The sequence below is a fragment of the Ruditapes philippinarum genome, unplaced genomic scaffold (genome assembly GCF_026571515.1).
Source record: "Ruditapes philippinarum isolate M1 unplaced genomic scaffold, ASM2657151v2 ctg202_1_1_1_1, whole genome shotgun sequence".
NCBI lineage: Eukaryota > Metazoa > Mollusca > Bivalvia > Venerida > Veneridae > Ruditapes > Ruditapes philippinarum.
Genome location: NW_026857221.1, coordinates 220570 through 246914, shown reverse-complemented (window position 1 = coordinate 246914; position 26345 = coordinate 220570). Strand labels below are relative to the sequence as shown.

The 26345-nt window shown below is 32.0% G+C and overlaps 2 protein-coding genes across 8 annotated transcripts in view; one reads left to right on the top strand and one right to left on the bottom strand.

Annotated features, from left to right (window-relative positions):
* Positions 1 to 4001, bottom strand: part of LOC132749103 (homeobox protein cut-like 1) — a 121406-nt gene extending 117405 nt beyond the window's left edge. For all 7 annotated transcript variants that reach the window (XR_009628371.1, XR_009628372.1, XM_060738785.1 and 4 more), the window contains exon 1: positions 3869 to 4001. Coding sequence is in view for 5 of the 7 variants with exons in the window: in XM_060738785.1 (XP_060594768.1) it covers positions 3869 to 3931 (63 nt within the window). In the remaining 2 variants the exon portion in view is untranslated. The remainder of the gene's footprint in view (positions 1 to 3868) is intronic.
* Positions 4002 to 4118: 117 nt separating this feature from the next.
* LOC132749090 (nucleoporin 88-like) lies at positions 4119 to 25255 on the top strand. Its single transcript, XM_060738768.1, has 16 exons — positions 4119 to 4371; positions 8936 to 9105; positions 9593 to 9718; positions 11608 to 11880; positions 12342 to 12528; positions 13151 to 13211; positions 14211 to 14387; positions 18915 to 19013; positions 19714 to 19792; positions 20281 to 20385; positions 20877 to 21026; positions 21801 to 21923; positions 22436 to 22582; positions 22863 to 22989; positions 23648 to 23766; positions 24375 to 25255. The coding sequence occupies exons 1-16, from the start codon at positions 4144 to 4146 to the stop codon at positions 24439 to 24441; spliced, it is 2238 nt and encodes a 745-aa protein (XP_060594751.1). The 5' UTR covers positions 4119 to 4143; the 3' UTR covers positions 24442 to 25255.
* The last annotated feature ends 1090 nt before the right edge of the window (positions 25256 to 26345 follow it).

The following is a 26345-nucleotide window of genomic DNA, read 5'->3' as shown; positions in this document are numbered from 1 at the left end:
ATGATGTGAGGTTTCTGGCATGGTTGCCTTGGTAATGACAAGTGTAGACTGCTTGATCTTGAAAAAAATGGTTAGCAATGGTCTTGCAATAAATTGTCAGCCAAAAAAACACACAGTGAAACTTCTACATACATAATAATACTATGTCTCATGACCGTGAACATTTGTATCAAGTAACACTAAATTCATGCATGAATGTAAAAAATATGTTCCAGACAAAATCTGGGCATGTCATCATCTCTTATGCCACTGACCTTGCATTCATTTACCTAGATTATGCAGGACAGACTCAGTGAATATTTTTTACATAATCCTTAAGACTACAAACATTTTCATCAGGGTTCTCACTAGGACTTTAAAACATGGAGTCCATGGACTCCCAACCCTGAAAAAGTTGGAGTCCAAAAGCGCGTCGCAATTAATATGTTTACAGATAAGTCATTCAATGCTCACAATAGCATTGCTGATATTTTGAATCTTCAAGAGACTTCCAAAGTTTATAGTTATTCAAAAGAAACTCTGAACTACATAGTATAATTATTGTTTTGTTGTTGATATTTATTATGAAATTATTTCATTATAATGCATCAACACATGGAAATTGTTTTTTGTTTTTTTCACTTTTATACCAAATCAAATTTTATTCTGGTTAAATAAGTCCACTCTAAAGACAAAAAGTTTATATTTGTAAAAAAAAACGTAAATGTATATAGGCAGCGTTTAGCGGAATGAATAGGAAAATCGTGTACAGCTTCAAACAGTGTGTAAAGAGATTCATCCGATCGACAATTATTTTAGCAAATATCTTCAAAAGGGGGCAAATTGAAGATCGATATTTAAAGATTTAATGTTGATTAAATAATAAAGGAACAATTCATTCGCATGTTATGGCTTGGAAACCGAGAATTTTTGCGAAATTCTAGGGTTTCTGGCGAACGTGAAATCACCGATGTTCGGGATCAATTTTCGGATAGAATTTTAATATCAAAGAAAAGCGTATGTGTATTTTGGTTTGTTTTCCTGGCATTTCGGCACAATATCTTAAATTCTTAATAGTCTTATCGAAAGTTTTTGCAAGAATAAAACTAAAGCAAAATTGGGTGCCTAGAAAATGCCGAAAATATTTGACAATCATTCAAATTACATTCATTTGTAATTTGAGAAAACAGTCTTTAAACTTGCGGCGTAAATAGGTCGATAATTTTATCCTTTTGTCGGTAAAATTTGCTAATTTCCAAATCAACTGTTGATCAAAGATATAAAATTATCACCTAGTGTTATATCTGGTAATTACATGTACTGTATGTACAGCGCGTTTATACATTAGTCTGATCACTATTGCGTGATAATGATCGTAAGCGTTATCGCTGATTGGCTAATCGCTTTACGGGTCGATGTTTGCATAGGACCACCTACCTATAGACTGACACGCGCTGACGCATTTGTGTATTTCTGGTTGTAAACAATCGGTAATGTTTATGCGTCCCCAGGCAAAATTAAGCGTACGTGGAATCCTTGATCTGAAATATTTGCGTCCAGCTGTAATAAACATGCGTACCGGGACGCCGAAATAAGCGTCCCCCGAGAACCCTGTTCATATTACTATCTGACCCATGACCCTGACCGCAACTTGCAAAGGATCTACATTTTGCTCCCGGCACATCCCGCTACAATGATGAACAATTGTGCCAACTTATTCTAATAAAGAATTCATGTAGAAGTTATAAAAAAAAAAAAAAACAAAAAAAAAAAAAAAAAAAAAAAAACAAAAAAAAAAAAAAAAAAAAAAAAAAAAACAAAAAAAATCAAAAAAAAAAAAAAAAAAAAAAAAAAAAAAAAAAAAAAAAAAACAAATAAAAAAAAAAAAAACAAACAAAACAAAAAAAAAAAAAAAAAAAAAAAAAAAAAAAAAAAAAAAAAAAAAAAGCAAACAAAAAAAAAAAAAAAAAAACAAAAAAAAAACAAAAAAAAACAAAAAAAAAAAAAAAAAAAAAAAAAACAAAAAAAAAAAAAAAAAAAAAAAAAAAAAAAAAAAAAACAGACCACACAAACCAAAAAAAAACAAAACAACCGAAAAGAATCTGGACAAGCTTTTCCCTTGAAAGTTGTTCCCAATGTGTGACCTGTTACTTTAACATTTGACCTAGAGACCTTGTTCATGCCTGGAACCAAACATCTCATGGTGATAAACATTGATATTAAGTTATTCTTACATCCCTCCATGCATGTAGAAAATATGCTCTGACAAAACTGGACACTGGCAGTGACTGGATGCCAGTCCACCCAGAGTACAGTTAGCTAGACTTATTCATGGGATTATTTTCTGGGTGTTGTTTTATTTCTTTAGTATATTTGGACCATATATTATATTTTTTCTAAATTATTGCTCATTTAAGAGAAAAACCAAGACAGAAATGTCAATAATAATATTTAATTAGGTTAATAAATGATCACGAATTATCACTAGATAACTGCAAAATTGGTCAACACTAATAAACTATAGAATGATATATTAATCAATCCACAAAGAATTACTAATCATTGAAATTATAAATATTTACCAAAACGCAGTACTAATATAACTAAATGCAATAAAACTTATTGCTAAACCAAATGGGCTAGGATGGGTGGGCAAAAAAGACTAGAAACGTGCTCATGACTACAAAATAAGTAACAGAATGGCGAGCAAGAGCAAAATAACCTATATATAGGTAGTTAAACAATCTATCAAATTCAATAACACAAATTTAAATTAATCCAATCAGAAGTCCAAAAAATAAACCGTTGACCAACGAGATAAACTGATATAACCAGAGGTCAACTTGATTGAAGTAAAAACTTTATCACTCACAAGAATTAATCGATTTTAACAGGTGTATAAAAATTCGCAATTTTACTAAAATTAGAGAACTTTACAATCATGTGAAGTGATCAACTAGTTTTCTAGCATGTATGAAACATTTGCCATTATCTGCAGATAAAAATAGCTTGCACATTTTACAACAGATTTTGAACCATTTAGTCTTAATTAAGATTAGGAACTTTTTTGTTAGAAATATCAAAATAAAAAAAAGACATTGTACCATAAAGTTCACGATACACAATAAATATATTTTTTTCATTTTTTAACAAATTATATGCAACTTAATTGGCCCATACAGACATGAAAAAGACTGGAACTCCATCAGTTTTCAATTCATGCAAATAATAGGACTTAACAGAGTCCGTCTTAACATCCTAGGCAAAAAAATAAATAGTCTGACTCGATGTTAATTCTATTGATAATTTCACATTTTTTGCACAAGAATATTTAAAAACATGATGCAACTAAAACAATTTTCAAATATTTCTGTTGATTTGAATTAACAGTTGTATTGGGAATTCAAGAGGACCTATAACAAATATTCACGCCCCTTATTCTCTTTATCAGTGATCATGCAGTTACGTTGCAAGATTTAGATCACTATTATCAGAAATAATTGAACATATGACAGTTTTCCCTTCGATCAACTGAATTGTTATCTACCACTTGAACTTTATGAGATATTGATAAAAGAATAAAAGACTTCTTGTATGATGGGATGAAATTAGTTACGAGATATTTAATCGCACTCTGCTAACATTTTAAACAGCAGGAATAATATCTCGTCAATAAATGCACTAGATAAAATGCACTACATCTAATCCAGTATGCTAGACAAACCGGATGTTTATTTTATGCTAATTCACTGAAGCATGAATCTCACAATAAAACATTATGTAGTGGATTTCTCCGATACTGAAACATATATTCTACTGACAACCACATCAAATGAAATAAAACAATATATTGAATACTATTCAATCAGACTTTTGATAAGAAACAAACCTGTAGCTCTTGTAAATCAAACTTCTTCCAGAAATCACACATCGACTGCACACTGGCAGCCATTTTGAACTGAATTACTGGCAGAGCGGTCACATGACCAGTTCTCTTAAAAATAATCTTTAAATATCAATTTTATTCATCTAAAATATCTTTTATGCTCTCTATTATAAATAATTATTATTTTTTGAAATAATTTCGGTGCTAAAACTTTAATAAATTTAACCTAATTTCTTTAAAAACAAAAGAGACATTTTGTGTTTTAGATTAAAACAAAAATGGCTGAAGTTAACAAATGGCGCACGAGTTTAAATGAAAGTAGTTTTAGCAAAAAGATTCGTGAAAACAACGCCAGGGAATCACAAAAAAATTGTCAGCTTGAATCTAAAGGCCTGATTGCTGTTAATGACAATGATTTATTTATATGGGATAACGCATCCTGTCATCTTATCAACTACAATTTGCAAAATTTGAACGAATTTTCAGAGAGAAAGAGTCGATTTCAGGTAAAGCGAAAGTAGAATGTTGACAAGTATTAGCATTTCCAAGAATGCTTTGAATCACCGTTCAGCCATGAATATAGAAATAATATGAAAAAGGCAAAGCCTCAAAGCGAGCTCGATGTACTTTTTACGTGAAATAGTATGAAATAATCGCTCATTTTTATTTCAAATGCAGTAACGAGTGCGTGTAACGTCACACGTACTGTGTTTAATATGGTTCCGCCCCTGTCGTGAAATGAATAACGAGTTTTGAAAACGTTGAAAAAACTTTGTTTATTTTATTTCACTCTATAATTTTTCAAGCGAAATAAATATTATTTAAAGTGAAATAAATGTAAAACTTAATACGTTTGCGACATTAAAATAGCGTACTTGATTTGTTTGTTTTGCATGTGCTGTTTGGCGCTACAATGTGACGTCACGTGAACAATACTTTAAACGTCTGTACAGTGTTAACGACTGAATAAAAGATATTGGGGTTCGGATTCATTTTCTTAGTTAGACCATTTTCTTTCATTCTAGATAGTTTTCACAACAAAATTCGACAAAAAATTGTTTTTATTTATCAGATTTCAAACAAAATGGCGCCTTCGATTTTCATTTTGTATACACAGCTTCCGCTATTCTGGTTCCCTGTCCAATTATGGTTCCCATAGACGTGCGCGGGTGACCAGTCTACACATCCGTTTTCAGTCAGAATTCCTCAGTTTTTATCGTTATCTTTAAATTCGAAAGGTTGCGATGTGTCCAATTTGGTACTTTGGACAAAAGTTTTCAAAACCATCACTTAGCAGGTAGTCGCGTTACCGTAAAGCTTGCTTTGCGAGCAGGCCCTTCGGGCCAGCTTGTCGAGCTCGCTAATATTTCATTCTTGCCTAATACTTTATTGTATGTGGTCAACACATAAAGCCAACAAAAAAAAACTTTATTATCAGTGATTATATGACGCGCTCAATTAGATTCTGCTGGGTTAGATACTCAGTATTGCCCATGAGTAAGATTTTATATATCGCCGTCCAGGAACGGCGAAAATAAACATTAAGAATTGTGACAATAAAAGAAGAATTACCGAAATTATAGATGTTAAATTTTTTTCTAACAGTTAATAGCATACAGAGAAATAAGAAGCAGAGCTTTCATTACATGTGTATTTGTCATGTAGGAATTACGGACAGGGCGGACCGCGAGACAGGGCGGACTGTACCAGGGCGGACCGTGACTCGAGACTAGGCGGACCATATTTTGGGACAGGGCGGACCGTCACTCGAGACGAGGCGGACCGTAATTTTTGTGGATTTTATATGTGGATTAATGTAGCAAAAGTATTAAATTATTGTTGTTTTTGTTCTTGGTATTAATATTTCAATGCAAATATAATGCAAATATAAAAGTAAGTTTTAAAAGTTTAATGTGTAATTGTATATTAATTTGCTGAATTGACTATGTTACTCGAGACGAGACGGACCGCGATTTAAGAAAAAGTATTTAATTGTGGATGATTTTGGTTTTCTTTATAATATTTATGTAACATATATATTAGAGTAGTTTAAAACTTTTTTTTTTTCAAAAAAGAAATTATTTGTAACTGCGTCGACTTACGCAGGTGTTAATTGACCAATTATCGGGATAGTACAATGTCATTGTTTGTATAAGACGCTAACGGTGCTAAAATTGATAAACTTTATTACACAATAAGACACATAAAAAACACATATTTTGTTGTACAATGCACGAAATAACAATGATAACGAATTACATCACATTAAAATTATTTGCAATACAACACAATAACAAAAAATGAAGTGACATATTTAAAGAACAAAACTATTATATTAAAATTTACATAATAAGCACAGACACATGAAATAGAAAGAACACTGAAATAGAATTTATTAAACAATAAGACACATCAAAGCCTTATAGTTTGTATCACAATACACACAATGATGAGGAATGGCGAGTTTATAGACACATTTAACATCACAGACGAGAAGAGACACATTATTTACAATACCAATACAAGATAAAATGACATGACATGATATAAGATACAGATATACGGAAACGAAATGATGAACATGTAACAATTCAAAACATCAAATATATTCACGTACATTGAACATTCATATACAATGTATCTATATATATTTATATACAAGCACAGCACTTTTTTCCTTATACAGGACCGTAAAGTCTGGCACAACTGTCTAGACATTTCTTTGCTAAAACTGTCTTATTGGAATATTCTGTCCATAGCTCCATTAATTTAGATTGTATGGTTCTTGTGGACTTTCGTTGAATTCTTCTAAGTTTGGATTCTTTCACCAGAATTGACACTTAATTATCATTCTTATTTTTATATTACTACTGTAAACTAGTTTATATCATAAGTGTTTCGTGTTTTGTCTTAATTGCATCGTCCATTCAGCAAATTAATATACAATTACACATAAACTTTTAAAACTTACTTTTATATTTGCATTGAAATATTAATACCAAGAACAAAAACAACAATAATTTAATACTTTTGCTACATCAATCCACATATAAATACTTTTTTAAATCACGGTCCGCCTCGTCTCGAGTCACTGTCCGTCCTGTCCCAAAATATGGTCCCTCTAGTCACGGTCCGCCCTGTCTCACGGTCCGCCCTGTCCTGCAGGCGTCATGTAGCTTTTACTGGCAATTGTCAGTGCTTATGTCAATTAGAACAAATAACCAACATTAACGATAATATCCAAAAAAAACCTTTATAGTAATATAAAATTAGGCAAAGCCTAAACGGTGAAGTCTGTTAAAATAATTGTTCTTTTTTATTTTATATTTTCCATTTTAAAAATGCCATTCGAGCAGAATTCAATATATTATGCACTGCTTCTGTATATTCTGGTTCCCTGTCCTATTATGGTCTGAATAGAAGTAACCAGGGAACCAGTCTGCGCATCCGTTTTCAACATTGGCCATTATCGGAATACTCCACTGTTTATCATTGCGTTACGGCGCCAACAAGAAATGATACTGAAAATTTCGCTGATAGCTATAGAATTCTATATATGTTTTTCTTTTTAAGTCTATAGCCGGGCAAGCCAAAGCCCCGTATGAACAGGGAAGTCGCTTAAAATGAAGTTCATTTTTTTCCATTTTAAAGGTGTCATTCGGTATTTTATTTACCGCTTCAGTTTTCATTCTGAATACCCAATGATTATTATTAATCGCAAATTTGCGATTGTTCGTTATCGGAATATCAATATCCCTCCTATTATAATTTACATTGAAAATGGCGGCGGCTGACTTTGTCACTAGAACCTACACTGAAAATTTCATTGATAGGTATAGAATTTTATATATTCTTTGATTTATTTTATTTGATTTCCTTTTTGTGTCACCTCTACGGAGTAGATGCAACATATAGGGATCACTTCTCCGTCGTCTGTCTGTCCGTCTGTCTGTCGGCACTCACAGGAAAGTAATTATGTGGCTAGAGGGACAACTGTTCTTTATCTTTGATGTCATTCATTCCGTAATGCTTTTATGTGGCTATTTTCTTTTGTGTGGCTAAAAAGAACAATAGAGAGAACAATAGAGTAGCCACATAATTACTGTCCTGTGAGAACGTGCGTCTGTCTGTCAGTCACAAAACTTGTCTGGACTATTCCTCAGAAATTACTAGTGAGAATTTATCCTAACTTTACAGGAGTGATCAATACCTAGTCTAGTTGTGCATATTGTCAGCATTTCCCAGTTCACTTATTTTTGTCAGAGTTATGGCCCTTTAATAATTTTTATTTTTAAAGTTTGTCCGGACTATTTATCTTATACCACTAATGCAATTTCAATGAAACTTTACAGGATTGATCTGTAGCTCTAGTCCTTGCCCATATTGCACGGATCTTCCGGTTGAATGATTTTTTGGCCGAGTTATGGCCCTTTGATAAAAGGTGGTTTTTTTCTGTGTGTTGCCAGATACACAAAAGCTTGTCCGGACTACTCCTCATAAACTACTGGTGCAATTTCATCCAAACTTTACAGGAATAATCAGTACCAAGTCTAGTTGTGCACTGTCCGTCTGTCACAAAACTTGTCCCAACATGAAATTAGCCATCATGAGGCCACACATGTGATCATTGATCGCTCTTGTTAATATACATGTTTAGTCTATAGACCAGCAAGAGGCTTTGGCCAGCTTCAGTGGTCCCGGCCTTTGACTTCCCCTTATGAATAAACAAGGAATGAAATGCCCTTTCCCCATCCCAACATAATTAAACTAAAAAAAATCAGCAAAACAACTTATTTATACTATATAGGGGGTATTTTTTTGATATTATCGTTAATATTAGTTATTTGGTAGAATTTCAAGTTCCTGTGATTAGAATTGATAAATTTTATTATAACAGGTAATGATTAGGACAGGATATTGTGAAAAGAAAACCTGTGATTTTGTTGAAAAGGTCACAAATATTGTAAATGTTATAAACTAAATTTGCAGCTTGTTATGTTTAACCTTAATCATTATAAAGAAATAAATAATTTGTAGATTATATACAAATATACAGATATTTTTTGCTAGGTTCTTCTGTGTACTGACAGTCCAAGATTTACTGTGGATTGGTTGGTTTGGAACATTACAAAAACACATCTAGCTCTATGGGGTCAACTTGGTGTCACAGTCATAGAGCTGCCACAGAAATGTGGAAAGTTTGCCGAGTTCCTTGGTGGTAAAGATAATGTTGCATGCAAGTAAGTATTGTCATAAAAAAAGATATTAAGTTGTGAGATTTATGAAGTCAAAGACCAGTTAATTATTGGTCAAGGCATTGAATTTCCAGGCAGATTCCAAGTCAAGTCAGATTTTATTTTTATTCGAAATAACAAAACATTAAAGTTTTCCATCATAGTTTAGGCTTAATATCTTTTAAAATTTGGAATGTGTACCTATACATTAACGAAGAAGAAGATAAGATAATTATCAAAACATAACAGTTTGAAAAAAAAAGAGCTATCATCATGACCTTCTGGTCAGCATCAACGTTGCTTAACCTTTTCTTTAAGATCCATTTTATCAGGAACTGTAAAAGGTTTTCTCTTCAGCTCAGTATCCAATGGTTGAGAAACAGAATCTGTAAACACTTGGACTCCTCACTTTAACAAGCATATGTGTAATGTTTGATATGATGATGTGAATGAAGCATTAGGTTAACACAATGTTAATAATAATTTATTCCAGGAATGTGACAATAGGAGAATATTATTTCTCCACTCATCAGAATGTACGACTCCTGCAGGTATCATGGCATCCAGGCAGTACGACTGACACTCATGTTGTCCTGCTCACATCAGATAATCTAGTGAGGTAAAAGTCATCATATATTAGCATTAATACATATTAGCATTAATGACACTACCAGTGTTTATATTGGTGGTAATAATAGTATTTATGACATTATTTTTACCAGAATTTGTGACATTTTTAACCACATTTTTAACGAGTACATTATTGATGCTAGAATTTATGACATTATATGTTTTCAATGTTTACAATTCTATATATTTCAGTTTTCATGTCTTTCTATGATTCTGTATTTTACAGTATTTGTGGTGTTTATGATATTGTATATTTTATTGTTTATGACCTTGTACTTTAATAAAATTCTAAAATTAATGACACCGGACATTTCACTTTTTAAGACATTGCGTCCTTGACTAAGTTAGAATTTTTAATGTGAAGAAGCTATCCAGGTAGCTTACAGAATGAATGGTTCTACTCAGGTTGCACTTTGTGTCTGAAATAATGCGCAAAGGGGCCATTGAGGTCTTCCTCCACTAGTAAAACTGGAAAGTCAATGCCATATGACCTTTACAGTGATGGTGTGGCATAAAACCAAACCAAAGAAAATGACACTGCATATAGTATGTAATATTTCAGTGTTCAAGACATTTTATGTACATTATTTCACTATTTATAATATTGTTGTGTCGCCTCTACGGAGTAGTGATCACTTCTCCGTCGTCTGTCTGTCCATCCGTCTGTCTGTCTGTCTGTCTATCCGTCTGTCACAAAAATTGTCCGGACTACATCTCATAAACTACTAGTGCAATTTCATCCAAACTTTACAGGAATGATCAGTACCGAGACTAGTTGTGCATATTGTCAGCATTTTCCGGTTCAGTGATTTTTGTCAGAGTTATGGCCCTTTAATAATTTTAATTTTAAAGTTTGTCCAGACTACTTCTCTTATACCACTGATGCAATTTCAGTGAAACTTTACAGAATTGATTTGTAGCTCAAGTCCTTGCGCATATTGCACGGGTTTTCCGGTTGAATGATTTTTGGCCGAGTTATGGCCCTTTGATAAAAAGGTGTTTTTTCTGTGTGTTGCCAGATACACAAAATCTTGTCCGGACTACTCCTCATAAACTACTGGTGCAATTTCATCCAAACTTTACAGGAATGAACAGTACCAAGTCTAGTTGTGCATATTGTCAGCATTTTCCGGTTAAATGATTTTTGTCAGAGTTATGGCCCTTTAATAATTTTTATTTTTAAAGTTTGTCCGGACTACTTCTCTTATACCACTAATGCAATTTCAATGAAACTTTACAGGATTGATCTGTAGCTCAAGTCCTTGCACACATTGCAAGGGTTTTCCGGTTGAATGATTTTTAGCAGAGTTATGGCCCTTTGATAAAAAGGTTTTTTTTTCTGTGTGTTGCCAGATACACAAAAGCTTGTCCGGACTACTCCAGTCCTCATAAACTACTGGTGCAATTTTATCCAAATTTTACAGGAATAATCAGTACCAAGTCTAGTTGTGCACTGTCCATCTGTCTGTCCATCTGTCACAAAACTTGTCCCAACATGAAATTGGCCATCATGAGGCGACACATGTGATCACTGATCGCTCTTGTATATTTCACTATTTACATGCCATCATATATTTCACTAATTATTGCATCAAATATTTCACTATTTATAACATCATATATTTCACTATTTATGACATCATATATTTCACTTTTTATGACAATTATTTCACTATGACATTGACACATTGAACATGCATATTCACTATGACAACATATATTTATTTATTTATGACATCATAATATTTCACTATTCATGATATCATATATTTAACTACTTACGACATTGTACATTTAAGTATGTATGTAAATAAATTTGTTTTCAATATCATATGTGATTTTGTGTATTTCGTTCTATGTAATAGTTATATTTTACAGTATTTATGACATAATGGATCCAGATCGTTCTGTACAGACAGTTTTCCTGGGAGACAGTGAGGTATCATACAGTTTATCATTATCTCACCCCTCACCTATCAGTGGAGCACTTGGTGACTGTGTCATGAGCTTTGACTTTGGGCCTTCAGAGGTTGTAGAAAAAAAGTCAGGTTCATATAGGGCAAGCAAGATGGACACAAGGACAGTTTGGCCGGTATACTGTGTACGGGGCAATGGTGATGTAATAATAGCTTACACAGATTTATCTCATAGGTCAGTGATTAATGCTGTGTTATTCCTTTTTCTGATAAATATAGTTAAGATACAGTAAATTTATATTTTGATAATTCTACAATGAAATTTTCAAAGTATAATTTGCTGTTATAAGCCTTATATATTAGCTATTAGCAGTATATATTAGAACCTCGTTATAAGCGGTGTTGAAACTTTCGACCCCAACATGAGCGTTATAATGGGCTGCAGTGTATATTTCTCATTTCTTTTTGTCCTTATATTTTTTTTTACAATATAGAACATTACTTTCAGCTTAAACATACTAGTTTACCACATACATGTATATAAAAATGAAAGAAGTCCTATGTTATCATTATTACATTTTTAGGCAGAATCAGATATTTAATAACTGTGGGACACTATTACATCGCTATTTTGATATTTCAAATATTTTTCATTCATTTTAGCAAGCAATCTTTTATTGTTGTATATTATTTTAGCCCATTGAAGTTACCAGTTCAAGGTCCACTGTTAATGAAACCTCCAGCAGAAGATAACTATGGTACTGATGCATGCTCTATTCTTTGTCTACAGACCACACCCACTGTTGTTGTCATAACAACATGTGATGGCAGGCTCCATCACTGTGTACTCTTACCTAAAGATCTTAGTGAAATGACATTACAGGTAAAACTTTGACATTAAAGGTAAAACTTTGATATTACAGGTAAAATTTTGACATTACAGGTAAAACTTTGATGTTACAGGTAAAATTTTGATTTACAGGTAAATCTTTGACATTACAGGTAAAACTTTAATATTACAGGTATACAGATAAAACTTTGACATTACAGGTAAAACTTTGATATTACAGGTATAGAGGTAAAACTTTGACATTACAGGTAAAACTTTGATATTACAGGTATAGAGGTAAAACTTTGACATTACAGGTAAAACTTTGATATTACAGGTATAGAGGTAAAACTTTGACATTACAGGTAAAACTTTGATATTACAGGTATACAGATAAAACTTTGACATTACAGGTGAAATTCTGATATTACAAGTAAAATTTTAAGTGAGACTGATTTTACCTTGACTATTTGAAGGATACAGAGAGCTGGTAGACGAACCCAGGCATCATTGTCACTGTCACACTTTGGTTAACTTGTGTTTTAAGTTGGTATCTCCAACACCTAAAGGGAATGGGTTGAAACTTCACACACTATTCAGGAGCATAATAAGTCACTGTTCAAGGCCCATAGCCCTAACATGGATTTGATAGAATTATGGTACTTTTTGAACATAGAAAATTCTACGTAGTCCTGACTTGTTTTACTATCAGACACTGAGAATAGTGGAAGCATGCTGTCATTCTAACAGCTCTTGTTTATGTTCTTATTGGTCATCTCTAGAGAGAGCATAGTTGTTTTGTAATACATAAATTTGATAAGAAAACAAAATGTGTCACTCCCAAGCAAAATATTCTGCTATTCCATTAAGTAGTCTAAGCAATGATTTTGCATGTCAACTATCAGCTCTGTCAGAAATTCATAAATATTATTCTTTTAATTAAGGTACTTTGGTTTGAATTGTTTGGAGATAGTTACAAATATTATGACCATAAATCCAATATTGTTTTTTATGCTTTTAAGGGGGCAATTTAGAACCCATTGCTCCCTGTCTAGTGCAAATATCTCTCTTTATTTGTCTGAAAAGTGATCACTTTTCCCCTTTTCTTAGCAAGGTTGAACCATAAATTTTGTTTTTCAAAGGTCATTGAGATATTTTAACAAGAAAATCCACTTTATTTTAATACAGTAATATATGTTATATATTTGATGACTAAAATAAGCATGTATTTTCCACAGGACTTGCTCTTTAATTTGATATTTCCTCTATATTCGACTGTTGATAAATCATTACAGAATTAACCATCTGATTACAGCCTTAGTATAGATTGTTCATGAATGTCTTGTGACAAAACTATAATTTTAAGGCTCCTAATAGTCAAATTGTTCTGTTGAAAATGATGTAGTTATTCATTTAACTTGCCATCCTTTCAATGTCTCTATGGACGAATATTGAGGGGTTTCTTTGGTGAACACTGCTCTCTTTTGTTTATCTTCAGTTTAATATTTTGTATTATGAAATTTCCAAACGCATTCTTCAAATGATCAGTCTTAGGTTGTTATGTATTTCCATACAATAAGAAAATACCTATTGTTGAAGAAGTTTTAGTACTTTTGGAGGAAAGCTTTGAAATGAAATTAGAGCCAAGTTTGATATTCTGACATGCTGTTTATTAAAGGTTAGCTGTATAATAAATATATATCATATAGCCCTGTTTATTTACTTTTATTTCATAGTCGGAGGATTCTTTCACCAGTTTCTCTTCCAGGAACCATGTGCATATAGATGTCCAGATGAGAAGTTAATGTATGTTAATGAAAGTGTTGAACTAGAACTGTCTCTCACTACACCATCACTACAGGGAGCCCAGTCACTTGATGATATATTCACATGTCCTTTGAGACTCATTAAAGGTAATTCTTTTTTGTTGAAACTAGCTTTTATGAATAGTTAACTTATAACAGGCTTTAAACTGGTTGCTAACTTTAAATTTTCATATTGATATCATATCCCTGACATTGATAATGGACTGTTCCAAAAACAAAAGCTGGTCTAGTCCATTTAAGAAATTCAGATTAAAGGTAAATAAAAGTGGAATTGAAACTTGAGGCATCCATGACTGTGTGGTGACTTGGAACCACTTTCCTCTCAATACTGTGAGTTCGAATCCTCTTAGGGACTTGGGAATTTTCCATGTGAGGAAGCTATCCAGCTAGCTTACTGAACTCAGATGTCCACCTTTATCTGAAATAATGATCAAATAGGCATCCAAACAGTCATATTTTAAATATATTGCATTGATTAATATGTGTATGATTGTATTCAAAGTACAAGTAAAATTAAAATCATGTTCTACTTTGTTCTATGACCTCTGCAGTGTCTGTGTAACTTAAATAAAACCCAACCCAATCAAACCACCTACCCACCCTGTATTATATACAATTTACTCTGTGAAATATGATTTATTTAAGTTACATTAATTGGTGGACAATAGTAAGTTGAATAAGAGATTCCCTAATAACTTTATGAAGGTAGTCAAGTATTGTAGATCTAGTTGTTAGTATCACACTACTAACAGTTTCCTTATTCACCTGCCTTCCTTACAACTTTTTAGTATTATAACACTAAATACCAAGAAAAACTATAAAATTTAGAAATAAAAAAAATTTATTTTTTTTCTTCTAAGATTCAGTCTTTGGAGAGAAAAAAATTTTGATTTAATATTTTTGAGGCTGATTGCTTGAAATATTTTGTCATAATTTAAATCAAATCCAAAAAATCAAATCCCAAAAAAAGCCAGTTTGTTAAAGTATTAGATTTCAATGAAATTCACAAACATATTTTTTTTTACCTCACAGGTAATCTGACAATTTCCACAACAAATAAAAAGTGATAGGATATTAATTTTCTCCCCATCCTTTACATATTTACTAGACAACGTTAATTAATTACGTCCGATACTGTTTAGCGGTTTCATTAATTATCTTATTATACCTATCGTAAACTCATTCAACCAAATGAATGTAAAAAATATAAACAATAGTTATTGTCGTTTACCGAAACCAAATCGACCTTTGACCTCGCCGTCATGACATAAATAAATGTTTTATCACCCGCAGATCGCCGAGAGATCGTTTAAGGTCACGATTGTCAAAACATATCACATGTTTACACGTCACATGACAACAATATACATGTAATACACGCGTTACATCTTTACAACAAAAGAAACCTGACACTAACTTTGCTGATAATTTATTTATGTGCTACAGATATGTAAAAAGTAAACACTTAAAAAATATTTTACTTTGATGATGTATTTTTTTATCATATTTAACATGTGCCTCATCTATTTGATATGTAATAGTGTATTTGACTATTGCCAAATGTAGATATTTATTACTTCTTTCCATAATGATGCTGAAACCATTATCCTAAACTTTACATAGCAGAAAATTGAAGTTTACATCTAAATATAAGCCTATATGTAATAATATAGTTAGCTGTCACACTAAGTGCTATTAAAAAAAAAATAATAAAAAGATAATAAAACTAAATTTTCTTATATCCTGTATGAGCAAAATTTTCATTTACGGTACTGGTCAGGGACCATCAACCGGACACTTTTTGAACATTTTTCTTTACAGATTTCATAATTTCAAATCTAGAGACCTGAAAATTTGACACAGTACAGCTAGGTTCTTCTCCTCACTTTCAAACTAATTTGTTTATTTCTGATTATATTGACACTTAAATCTGAGGCCTATGAAGGATGGTATCAAAATTACCTTAATTGTCCACTCTACAGTACCATGTGTCCGGACGGATTTGTACTTGCCGTGATTTAATTCAGATAAAAGCTTGGGTGTTTTAATTTTTTATTTTTAACATGATGAAAAATATATCATCAGCAAATGCTGAAGTTTTGGATATTCTTTTGTTAACTCTGCAAATGATTATAGGTGGTATATGAGGTCAGGTATTGCACTCCTGATACCCCAATTTTCAGCGTATAGACAATAAAATATTACCGTTTACGGAAGTTGAAATAAATTTTATTAATCATAGAAGAAACATGCATGTTGATAATAAAGAGACTGATAGATTGAAAACCACTGAACAAAGAAAAAACACTAAGTTAAGCATTTTTGGTGCCGTCCGGGTTTCATGGTTGTCCGGTTTTGGTGGTCTCCAACCAGTATGTACGCCTGTTGAATAAAGGATATTTGTTTGTTTTGCATGTAAGATCAAAATATATTTCACTGAGTTTACACCAGATATAATATTTTCACGAGTGCCATAGCCAGGAGTGAAAAAATATAAGAGCTTGTGTTCACAAGTGAAATATAATTTGATCTTATATACGAAACAAACAAATTTTCTCTTTATTTCATGCTTTTTATGGGTTTTAAGTCATTCTTATTTGAGTTTTGCCGAGTTACAATATGCACTCTCATTCATTACCTTATCAAATCATGATATCACATTGTTCTTGTTGTAAAATAATTCTGTAAAATTTTATAAATAAAGTTGCATTTTTTAAAATGATTGATGTAGATATTTATATGCTTCTCGTAATCAAGCACATTTTACTCATGAAGATATTTCCACTTATTTAAGATATATTTTTTTCATCCATGTTCAGATATAGTCTGGCGGCTGTGAAATTTATATTGCATTATTTCACTGTGAAATTATCAGCATATTATTTCACAGTCCACTGAAAAACATACAATGCGTATCTCCATAGATGTAAAGTAAATGTCCTCTAGTTCATATACATTTAATATTTCACTCTTGACAATGATAAATCTGCATAAAATACAATTTCAGACAAAAAGATTATTACAATTTATATTTAACTTTGGTTTATATATGTTTCACTGAATGGTATCAAATAGCTTTTATTGCTGCCTAAACTCTATTATACTGTCTATTTGACTATGTACAATATTTCATTTGATTATCCAGTTTGGTTAGTTCTTTATATGTATATCCTTTGACATGATTTGTTAGCAGACAGAATTTCTTTAACCCCATACCTGCTGAATTTGTATAAGGGATTTATCTAGCTTTGGATTTGGAACAGTACATTTGAAATTTAAGTCACTACAAAAATTAAAAAAATTGGAGCTCCCAACATGGTAGAGTGTGGTCATACTGCATGGATGTACTGGGTTGCCTGGCTGTACACTTGTGGCAAAGGTCTCTCACTTTTGAGATTAAGGGTGATTGATAGAGAATTCACTTACAGTAGATTTTGAAAGAGTAAGATTGTTTCCTAGTAATAGTATTCTTAGAAAATTAACATGGAACCTGTAATTGCCCCAGTGCTTGGACATTAAACAGGGGTAACATTCTCCTTATTTATACCGTCATGAAAGTGGACTCCACTAGGAATGAAATGGCTTCAAATGTTTCACATTTGTCATAATGAGCTATATACAAACTAATTTAGACAAATAAATTCTTGTCGTCCGATGATTTTCCTTTTAAATATAAGCAAAAACTGATAGAGACGTTAAAATCATTTTCATGCATCGTAGATGAGGGTGCACTAAGTATATTGTATATTGTCATTATACTGAAGTTTTTCATTTTAACTTTCACCTTACAATATGACAGTTAAATGACTGGTTGTGACAGGTAGCTAGTGCTCCACTTTAAATTTAATTTAAATCATTAAACACGGAGTTAATTGTTTTACTGACAGGTTTATCATTGTTAGGTTGAAACATCTGTGTTGTCGTGTATAAATCATGTTATACTGCATTATAAACATGCTAACTTTACGTTCACACATCCACTGCGTATCTGTATCATATGTAATTATTTCTCTGGGGTCCGACATCAGGTCAGTCTAAACTTTGAACATCTGTTAATATGATGAAATATTATTATCTTTTGTTCTTTGTTGTTATATTCATTTAGCTTATAGAATAAAACCTAATTTTGAAAATTTGAGGTAAAGAATTCTTGCTAGGGAAATTAATAAGAGTCCTGTTTATCAACTTCAGTTAATATTTAGATATATGTCTGTCCAACATTCAAACAGTAGTCAGTCGGGCTAGCCAGATATTTAAACATGTCAGTTTATGGATTTATTTTGGACATATTAATATTTTAATATAAATCAGTTCATAGCTTAAACCTAGGTCAAATAAGCATTCTAATAAAGGTCACTTTATGTCCTATGCATAGGTCAAATTAGTATTCTAATATAGGTCAGTTTATGGCTTCGTCAAATTAACTTTTAGGTCAAATTAGCATTTAAATTTAGGTTAGTTAATATCCTATGCCTAGGTCAAATTGGTATGCTAATATAGGTCAGTTTATTCCTTATGCCTATGTCAAAGTAGCATTCTTTTATAGGTTAGTTTATTCCCTATTGTAGAGATAAAAAAAAAACATTATATTTGCTTTATTTTTTGTTTTTGCAGATATATCAAGTCCTGATAAATACCACTGTGTGCATGCTGCTGGTGTACATACTGTTGTACTGCCTTGGGTCAATAACCTTCAAAGATTCTGCCTAGATGGTAAACCTGGTTTTTCTCTACATAGACACTATAGTATTCTTATTTTTTGTATTTGTTTAAACAGTATAACATTTAGACTATTATAACATTCCTATAGTCGGTTTGTCTGTTTAAATGGTAAAACAATATTATCTGTTAACATAACATAAAAACAGAGTGGATCTATAGTCAAGTGCTAACGTGCTGGACTAATATTTCAAGTGTGACATGTTTGATCCCCCACTCCTCCACTGACTTTACTAATGGTCTTTGGATGAGACCTTACAAATTAAGGCCTTGTGTCCGTCTATTTAGCTCAATAGGGAGAGCATTGGGTTTGTAATCCAGGGTGTTGCTTGTTTGATCCTTGTGAGGAGAAATTTCCTTGTGATCTTGGACATTGATATGGAAATTTATAACTTGTTTGAATTGCTTTACAATTTAACTACATTTTTGAATTGCTTAATATTGGTCTGTATGAGTGGACACCTACCTCAGTTACATATGATATAAAATTTCTTTGGCTCAGTAGAGTGTTACTCTTATTTGCTCATCAGGCAGTGGTCTTGAATTTGAATCCCACACAAAATTGACTATTTCCAGATGCACTTACATCTTTTTTGATACAAATTTGAAATGGTGTCTGTTGAAATTGTTATTGTTATATATAAAAGCCAGTTATTGGTATATTTGTAAAGAATGAATTGTTTTACCATTATAGAAGAGGATGAGGATATGTTACCTTCACATCAACAATCTATAGTGGAACATCTTATCTGTACCAAACCTCTTCCAAACAGGTAATTAGCTCTATCTTTACCTTGTAATCCATTTTAAGTGATCATACATCCAGATAATTACTTCACTGATAAAATTAAAATAATGTATGTAAATTTTCCCAAGCTAAAAACAAATAAGATAGAATCATTACAAAACTGAAGAAGTGTAGAATATTTTGCAAAAATATTTTCCTGAGTTTAGATTTAAAAAAAAGACAAAGTTTGTTACATAAATAAAAACTGTTAATGATAAATATGTCTTTTAGCAGCAAACTATATGGTTTGTTTGGATTAAGCCAGTGATTTAATTTATTCTCTGCTACGGAACAGGCATAGCTTCTTTCATGAGGAAGCGATCCAGCTTTTGGAAATTTGGTGGTTCTACTTATTATAGCATGAGACACATAAATTTATTTCACCAATGAAACATGCGTAGTGTGATCTGCAACAAAGGGAGGTAACTGACCATTAGGTAGTAAAAAATATTCCTATGTATAATATTTTTTCAGTCCCCCATCCCCTGTGTTAGGACTGTCACAAGTGAAGGATACTACTATAGGAACTATATTGATAGCACTTACCAGTGACTATGATTTTCAATGTTTACGATTAGGGTAAGATCATTTTAATTACTGTATATTGTCTTACATAGCAAATAAACATAAAATAAGTTACTTCAGATTTTTCAGCAAGAATTTCTTCTTGATATCTTCATTTTAAATGATATTTTGATTATTACATGATTTGTTTTGTTTACAGATACATGTACTTAATTTTAAGCAAAACATTTTTAGCTCCACTATTCAAGGAATAGTGAGTTATTGTACTCACCCTGATGTCAGCCTCACTGTCACACTTTGTTTAAGTTTTTACCCCTTTTCTTACTGTCAAGCAATGATGATAGTCAAGCGCAGTAACGGACAGCTGTTGTTTAAAACAATTAATTAATTTTGTTGTATTAGGTTTTTTGATTCTTGGAGAAATAAAATAATGAAGGTTTTCTTATCATTGTTTTTATTAGCAATATTTGAGCTTTTTATTGTCTATTCACACTATTATGTTTAAGAAATGAAGCTTGATTATTTAGTTTTCTGTCTGGTTATAGTGACATGAGGTATATAACTGCTGACTCAGGTTTACAGTCAACTTCTCGAGGTCAGGCCATTCCATCGCCCCTTAGAAAAATTTCTAGGGAACCATTTGATGAAAGAATCAGAAAAATACTCCAAAAGAAAACTTCAAATCCACTACTTAAGTAAGTTTATAAGATGTTTGTTATAATATGTTGTTACAGAGATTTTGACTCCTTGGGCAGCAAGGGCAACTTGATGTAACAAGTCTCTACAAAGAAATCACAAACTGACTTTATGAATAAAAATTGTTATACCAGTATTTATCATTGAATCTATTCACTCTATTTCTCAAACATTACTTGCCTTCAATTTTTAACTGTCCATTGATAATTTCATTGATATCAAGGCCTGAGGGTCAAAAATAAACGTTATTACATGTATATAACTCGATTAAAAATAGTTTATAATCCATGTACACACTTTTTTCTATGAACATTTCTTGTCCCAATAAATAACTGTTCATTGTTATTTAGGTATTTTATTTTAAGGCCAAATTAGCTAGGAACATTAAAAGAGTGTGTCAAATGTTCCACAATTGAGGCTGTCTAAGCTCTCTCCTGGTGGCACAGGCCTGGCTTTAAAATTCTTTATACTGTTAATAAGTATGCACATATCAATGTATTGTTTAGTTAATTAATGAAATGATCCACAATATGACAAAACCAACATAATGGGTTTGCGACCAGCATGGGTCCAGACCAGCCTGCACATCCGCACAGTCTGATCAGGATCCATGCTGTTCGCTTACAAACCCTATAACAAGTAGAGAAACTGATAGCGAACAGCATGGATCCTGATCAGGCTGCACGGTTGCGCAGGCTGGTCTGGATCTATGCTGTTTGCAAACCCTTTATGTTGATTTTGTCATGGCGCGGCTCAAATATTGATGGTTTTAGATCTGGATCAAACACACAGATGAGCCAGCAGGAATGTTTTCAGCTTCTCAGCCGGGCAACACAAGTGTTTAGAGAAGAGTATATACAGAAACAAGACTTGGCTAGACAAGAAATAGAGAGGAGGTAATTTACTGTGTTTACTATTGATTGATATTATCCTGTATATGACAGGTTATTTAAAAATAAAAGTTAAAATTATCTAAATTGTTGTTGAGGGTTTAAGTAAGTAAGTAAGTAAAGCGTTTATTTAACGAGGTTGACACATTCGGTTTCCAGATCTTCCATGTGGGCCCTCAGGTTGGGGGATAGGTTTTGGAGGAGTGGTTCATTTTTGACTGGTTAACTATCTTGCATCCTGTTCTGGTGGTATACATTATATCTGCCAGTAATTACCTGTGTATTGACATCAAATGTATGGGTCTATGGTTTATATTGTCTTCAGTCAAATTATCCGGGAAAACTTACATTGGAATTTTAGGTTAATACTTAATAGACCTTGTTCTCCTCTTTTATAAACATCCATGCAGAATTCTTCAGAATTTAGAGTCAGAAAATTAGAATATGTATATAGTTCTGACATAACATATTGGGAAAATGTTTATTATATCAACTTATATGTGTGTGTATATTTATAGAGTTGATATGTACAAGGTACAGAGATCTCAACAAGAGGATGATATACAGGAACTACAAGAATCACGTAACATACTCTCTAATAATGCTGAACAATTAGCTGTAAGCTGTGAGGAGTGCAAGGAGAAATCAGAGGAAATACTGACCAGGTAATTCTTTTTACTTGTTCTTATATATAGTCTTTAATTGTGCTATATCCATGGTTTTAAGTTTTTAACTTCAAGGGTTAATAATGACTCCTATGACTATAGTAAATAGCCAGGCCAACCCTGCATTTATGCATGTAGTCTTGCCAAACTTAAGTGGTGGCATGGCAGTTTAATAATTTTCAGTATTGCTCTTAAAATATTTATGTACAAAAATAATCTCGTATAAAATGATATTCATCTTCAGTACATTCATTACAAATGGTACATTTTATATTTCTAGGATAGAGAATGTAATGCGTAAACTGCAGGCCAGAATACCATTTTTATCAGAAGCTGAGAGATCAATGAAGAGAGAACTGGAAAATATAGAGGATAGATTAGAAACATATCAACGTAGTTTAAAACAGGTAACTTATTAACATATGTGACACCATGTTTCCCTCATCTCTTTAAGGTATTGATATATCGATTCAAACTTTCCATTTCTTCAGGAATAAGTAAGGATAGATATTCAATAATGCAGGGTTTACATGTGGAATATAAGAATCATACACCAGTTACCATAAGTGACCACAAAATCTAGCTTCCTCTTGTGGCTGAGGGGTTGCCTTGAAGGGTTGAGACATTAGAATTGCAGCCACCGTTTAACCCTGCGTAATAGTATGTGGCAATCAAATGGGTTAGAATTACTTGAGTCTATGCATCTCTTAGCTTCAGCAGATGAGGTGGTTTTGAGGCCTGGTATTGCTTAAAGTTTGTATCACCGGAGGTTAGCCAAAATCATCTTTCTTGTTTCGATGCCATAATTGTGACCGAAATTGTGTTTGTGTGCCATAAAATCAAACAAACGAAAATCTAGCAGAAGGGTATTTGTTTAAATGGTAACAAGGTAATGGTGGAGTGTAGGACAGGTTGAGACAGAGATGTTTCACCTTTCATTATCTCCCATTATTATACTCAATGAAACCAAGACTGCAATTTTCACCTTTCTACATTTGTTGTCTTTGCCTAGAGACATTTCTCTTTTACAGATTTTTATATACATGTAAGTTTTGTACATTACAGTTGGAGGTAAAGAGAGAGTATCAGGAAAGACAGATTAAACAAAGTAGGAAATGTAATCAGCCAAGTCCTGTTATCAAGGGAAAACAGATGTCACAACTAAAAGATGTCCTCAAACAAGAGTAAGTGCATACCTGCATACAGTTCTTTTATTTGGAAACATGTATTTGAGTTGTTTATAGCTACTGTTATTGTCAGATATGAAAAAAGAAGAGTTTTTTAACTTTTAAACCATTTGCAAAAACAGTAAAAGTATTGATTTCCTGTTAGTCATGTAAAAATGCAATAAGAAATTTTCTCCTTGCTTATGTTATCTTTATCTAGCTAAGTATGTATTATACAGTTTGACATTTTCTGCATTGATTATTGCAATATAAGGTATTTATTTAACATTAGAATAGTAAAATAGTGAAGCTAATAGGAACCATGTGTAATGACTGCACATATTACTTGGGCGTGCGACTTTAGTCAATCTGTTTTACGGTATACAGACATAACACCATATTGCCCTTCTAATTACCACTCATCACCTATATCTCTGAAGAATTCTATTTCTTAGTTAACCTTTCAAGACCATGCAGTAATAATGAGCATTTCTGTGAGATGTTGCCAGTTAATTATTACATTAATTCAGTTACTTCTATCTTGGTAACCATTTAAAAACTGAACAAAGCAACATTTAATAAAATATTGGCATACATTACAGTGTTATGTTTTGTTTTATTTTCAGAGGCGATGAATTAGAAAACCTTATGAGGAAATTAAACCAGCTAAAGATGGATGCCAATGTTAGATAATGGTTGGAAAATAAATATAAATTTGTGATATCAGCTTTAGTAGTATCGGTGAAATTTTGATTCTACAAATAGGCAATAAAATCAAAATCTGATTAGCTGACCAGTTAGATTTGATCGATTTGAGATAGAGAAGATTCTTGTGAAATTGATGAGTGAAATATTACTATAATTAATATATCGCTTGAACATTTCTGAAAATTTACTGTTGTTACAGTCTTACAAACGGTTGCGTATTGTCCACTTTATATAAAATATACAAAACCTATACTTTTAGGGAAGATAATGAACAAATTTATAATAAAATGAATGCTCAATCAAAATGTTAGAAAAATACCATAATAAAGATAGAACTAGTGTACCTGTGAGGGAGATAGGTATACCAATCTTGAAGGCAGGAAAAAGGTTTAAATAAGTTAATAGTTTGTAAGACATGTGATTATGAGAAATATGTTAGTGTAAAAAAAAATATGATAGAAATGTGTTTTGACAATTATATTGTGTACAGACTTCCAACAGACTTGCAATGTGTTTTAATGTGCAGAAATTATTATAATTCAGTATACTGGAAGAAATATTATTTTGGAACCATGTACACTGAAATTATGTCTTTTCAGATTATGAATATTGATAAACTTTGTCAAAGTTGTTGAGAAATTACTAGCATTTATTCCTAGCAGAACTTTTTTACAGTAATATCATGTAAAAATTTTGAAAGAACTTTCATAGATTTTGGTTAGCAACAAAAAGGAAATTATGGTTTGTTAATTTAACTTTGTTTGTAAATATTAATGTTCAATAAAACTTCAGACAAATGTGTTGTCTCCCATTCTACCTTTTTTTTCCGGAAGATTGTTTTTAATCATTCAAAATATTTTGTTTCTTGCTCCCTAATAAAATGGTCTCTATGCCTTTCCACTGACTCTGTATTTTTATCTTTTTCTACTAAAATTTAGAACTATAAAGAAATTTGTGTGAGAAGGTTAACCAGCTAGTTTACTACCTACAGGTCAATGGTTCTACTGCTTGTGCCTGAAAAACTAACAGACGAAGCCCTTGTATCTTTCTCCACACATAAAACAGGATACCTGGAACACCAGAGTCTATATGAGACAATATTTTTCTAAGATTGAATTTAAGCATATTTAGTGAAGCCGCGTGTCTTATATGGATGAAGGAATGAAAAAATACGAAAATACATGTGCGACAGACATAATTATTATCATTTCAGAGAAAGTATAGCATATAATTATTGACACTTGTCAATAAAAAGGTACTTGACACATTTGGATAGGTTTTGTACACAGTCTTCAAATTTTGCATTGTAATCCTATCTAACAAAGCGAGTTAGAAAGCCAACCAGTGTCTCTAAGAAGATGTAAATATATATAGAGTCGCAACTCTTAAAGCATGTATACACACTGCTTCAACAGGAGATCAAAAAGTACCTGTCATCTGCAAAGTAGTGGGTTATGCTTAATTGCTTTTTCATTGAACATGCAGTTTATCCAGCATTCATGTGATCAGCTAATATAATTCATTTTGGGCCCCAATCTTATCAATTTAGCAATGTTTTCACTTTTCCATATTTATCTGTTTCCATTTTCCCAAGTCTAAAAACATTCATATTAAATTCCAATAATGTTTTTTTGTCTTGTTTTGTTTTCATCTGACGAGTCCAAGAAAATCATTTCAAAACCTTTTTGTACACTGAAGTTTTTTAACTAGGTGGGACTGGAAATAATTTTTGGAGATTAATGTTCCATTTGATGTAGACCTATGCTAATAACTTGTGTGCAAAATTTCAGATCATTCACTCACTCCATTCTTCCAGAATAATTATTGTACTTGTGAAAAATGACCAAAATCGGGACAATACAATTTTTAATTAATTTCTAAGTATATTT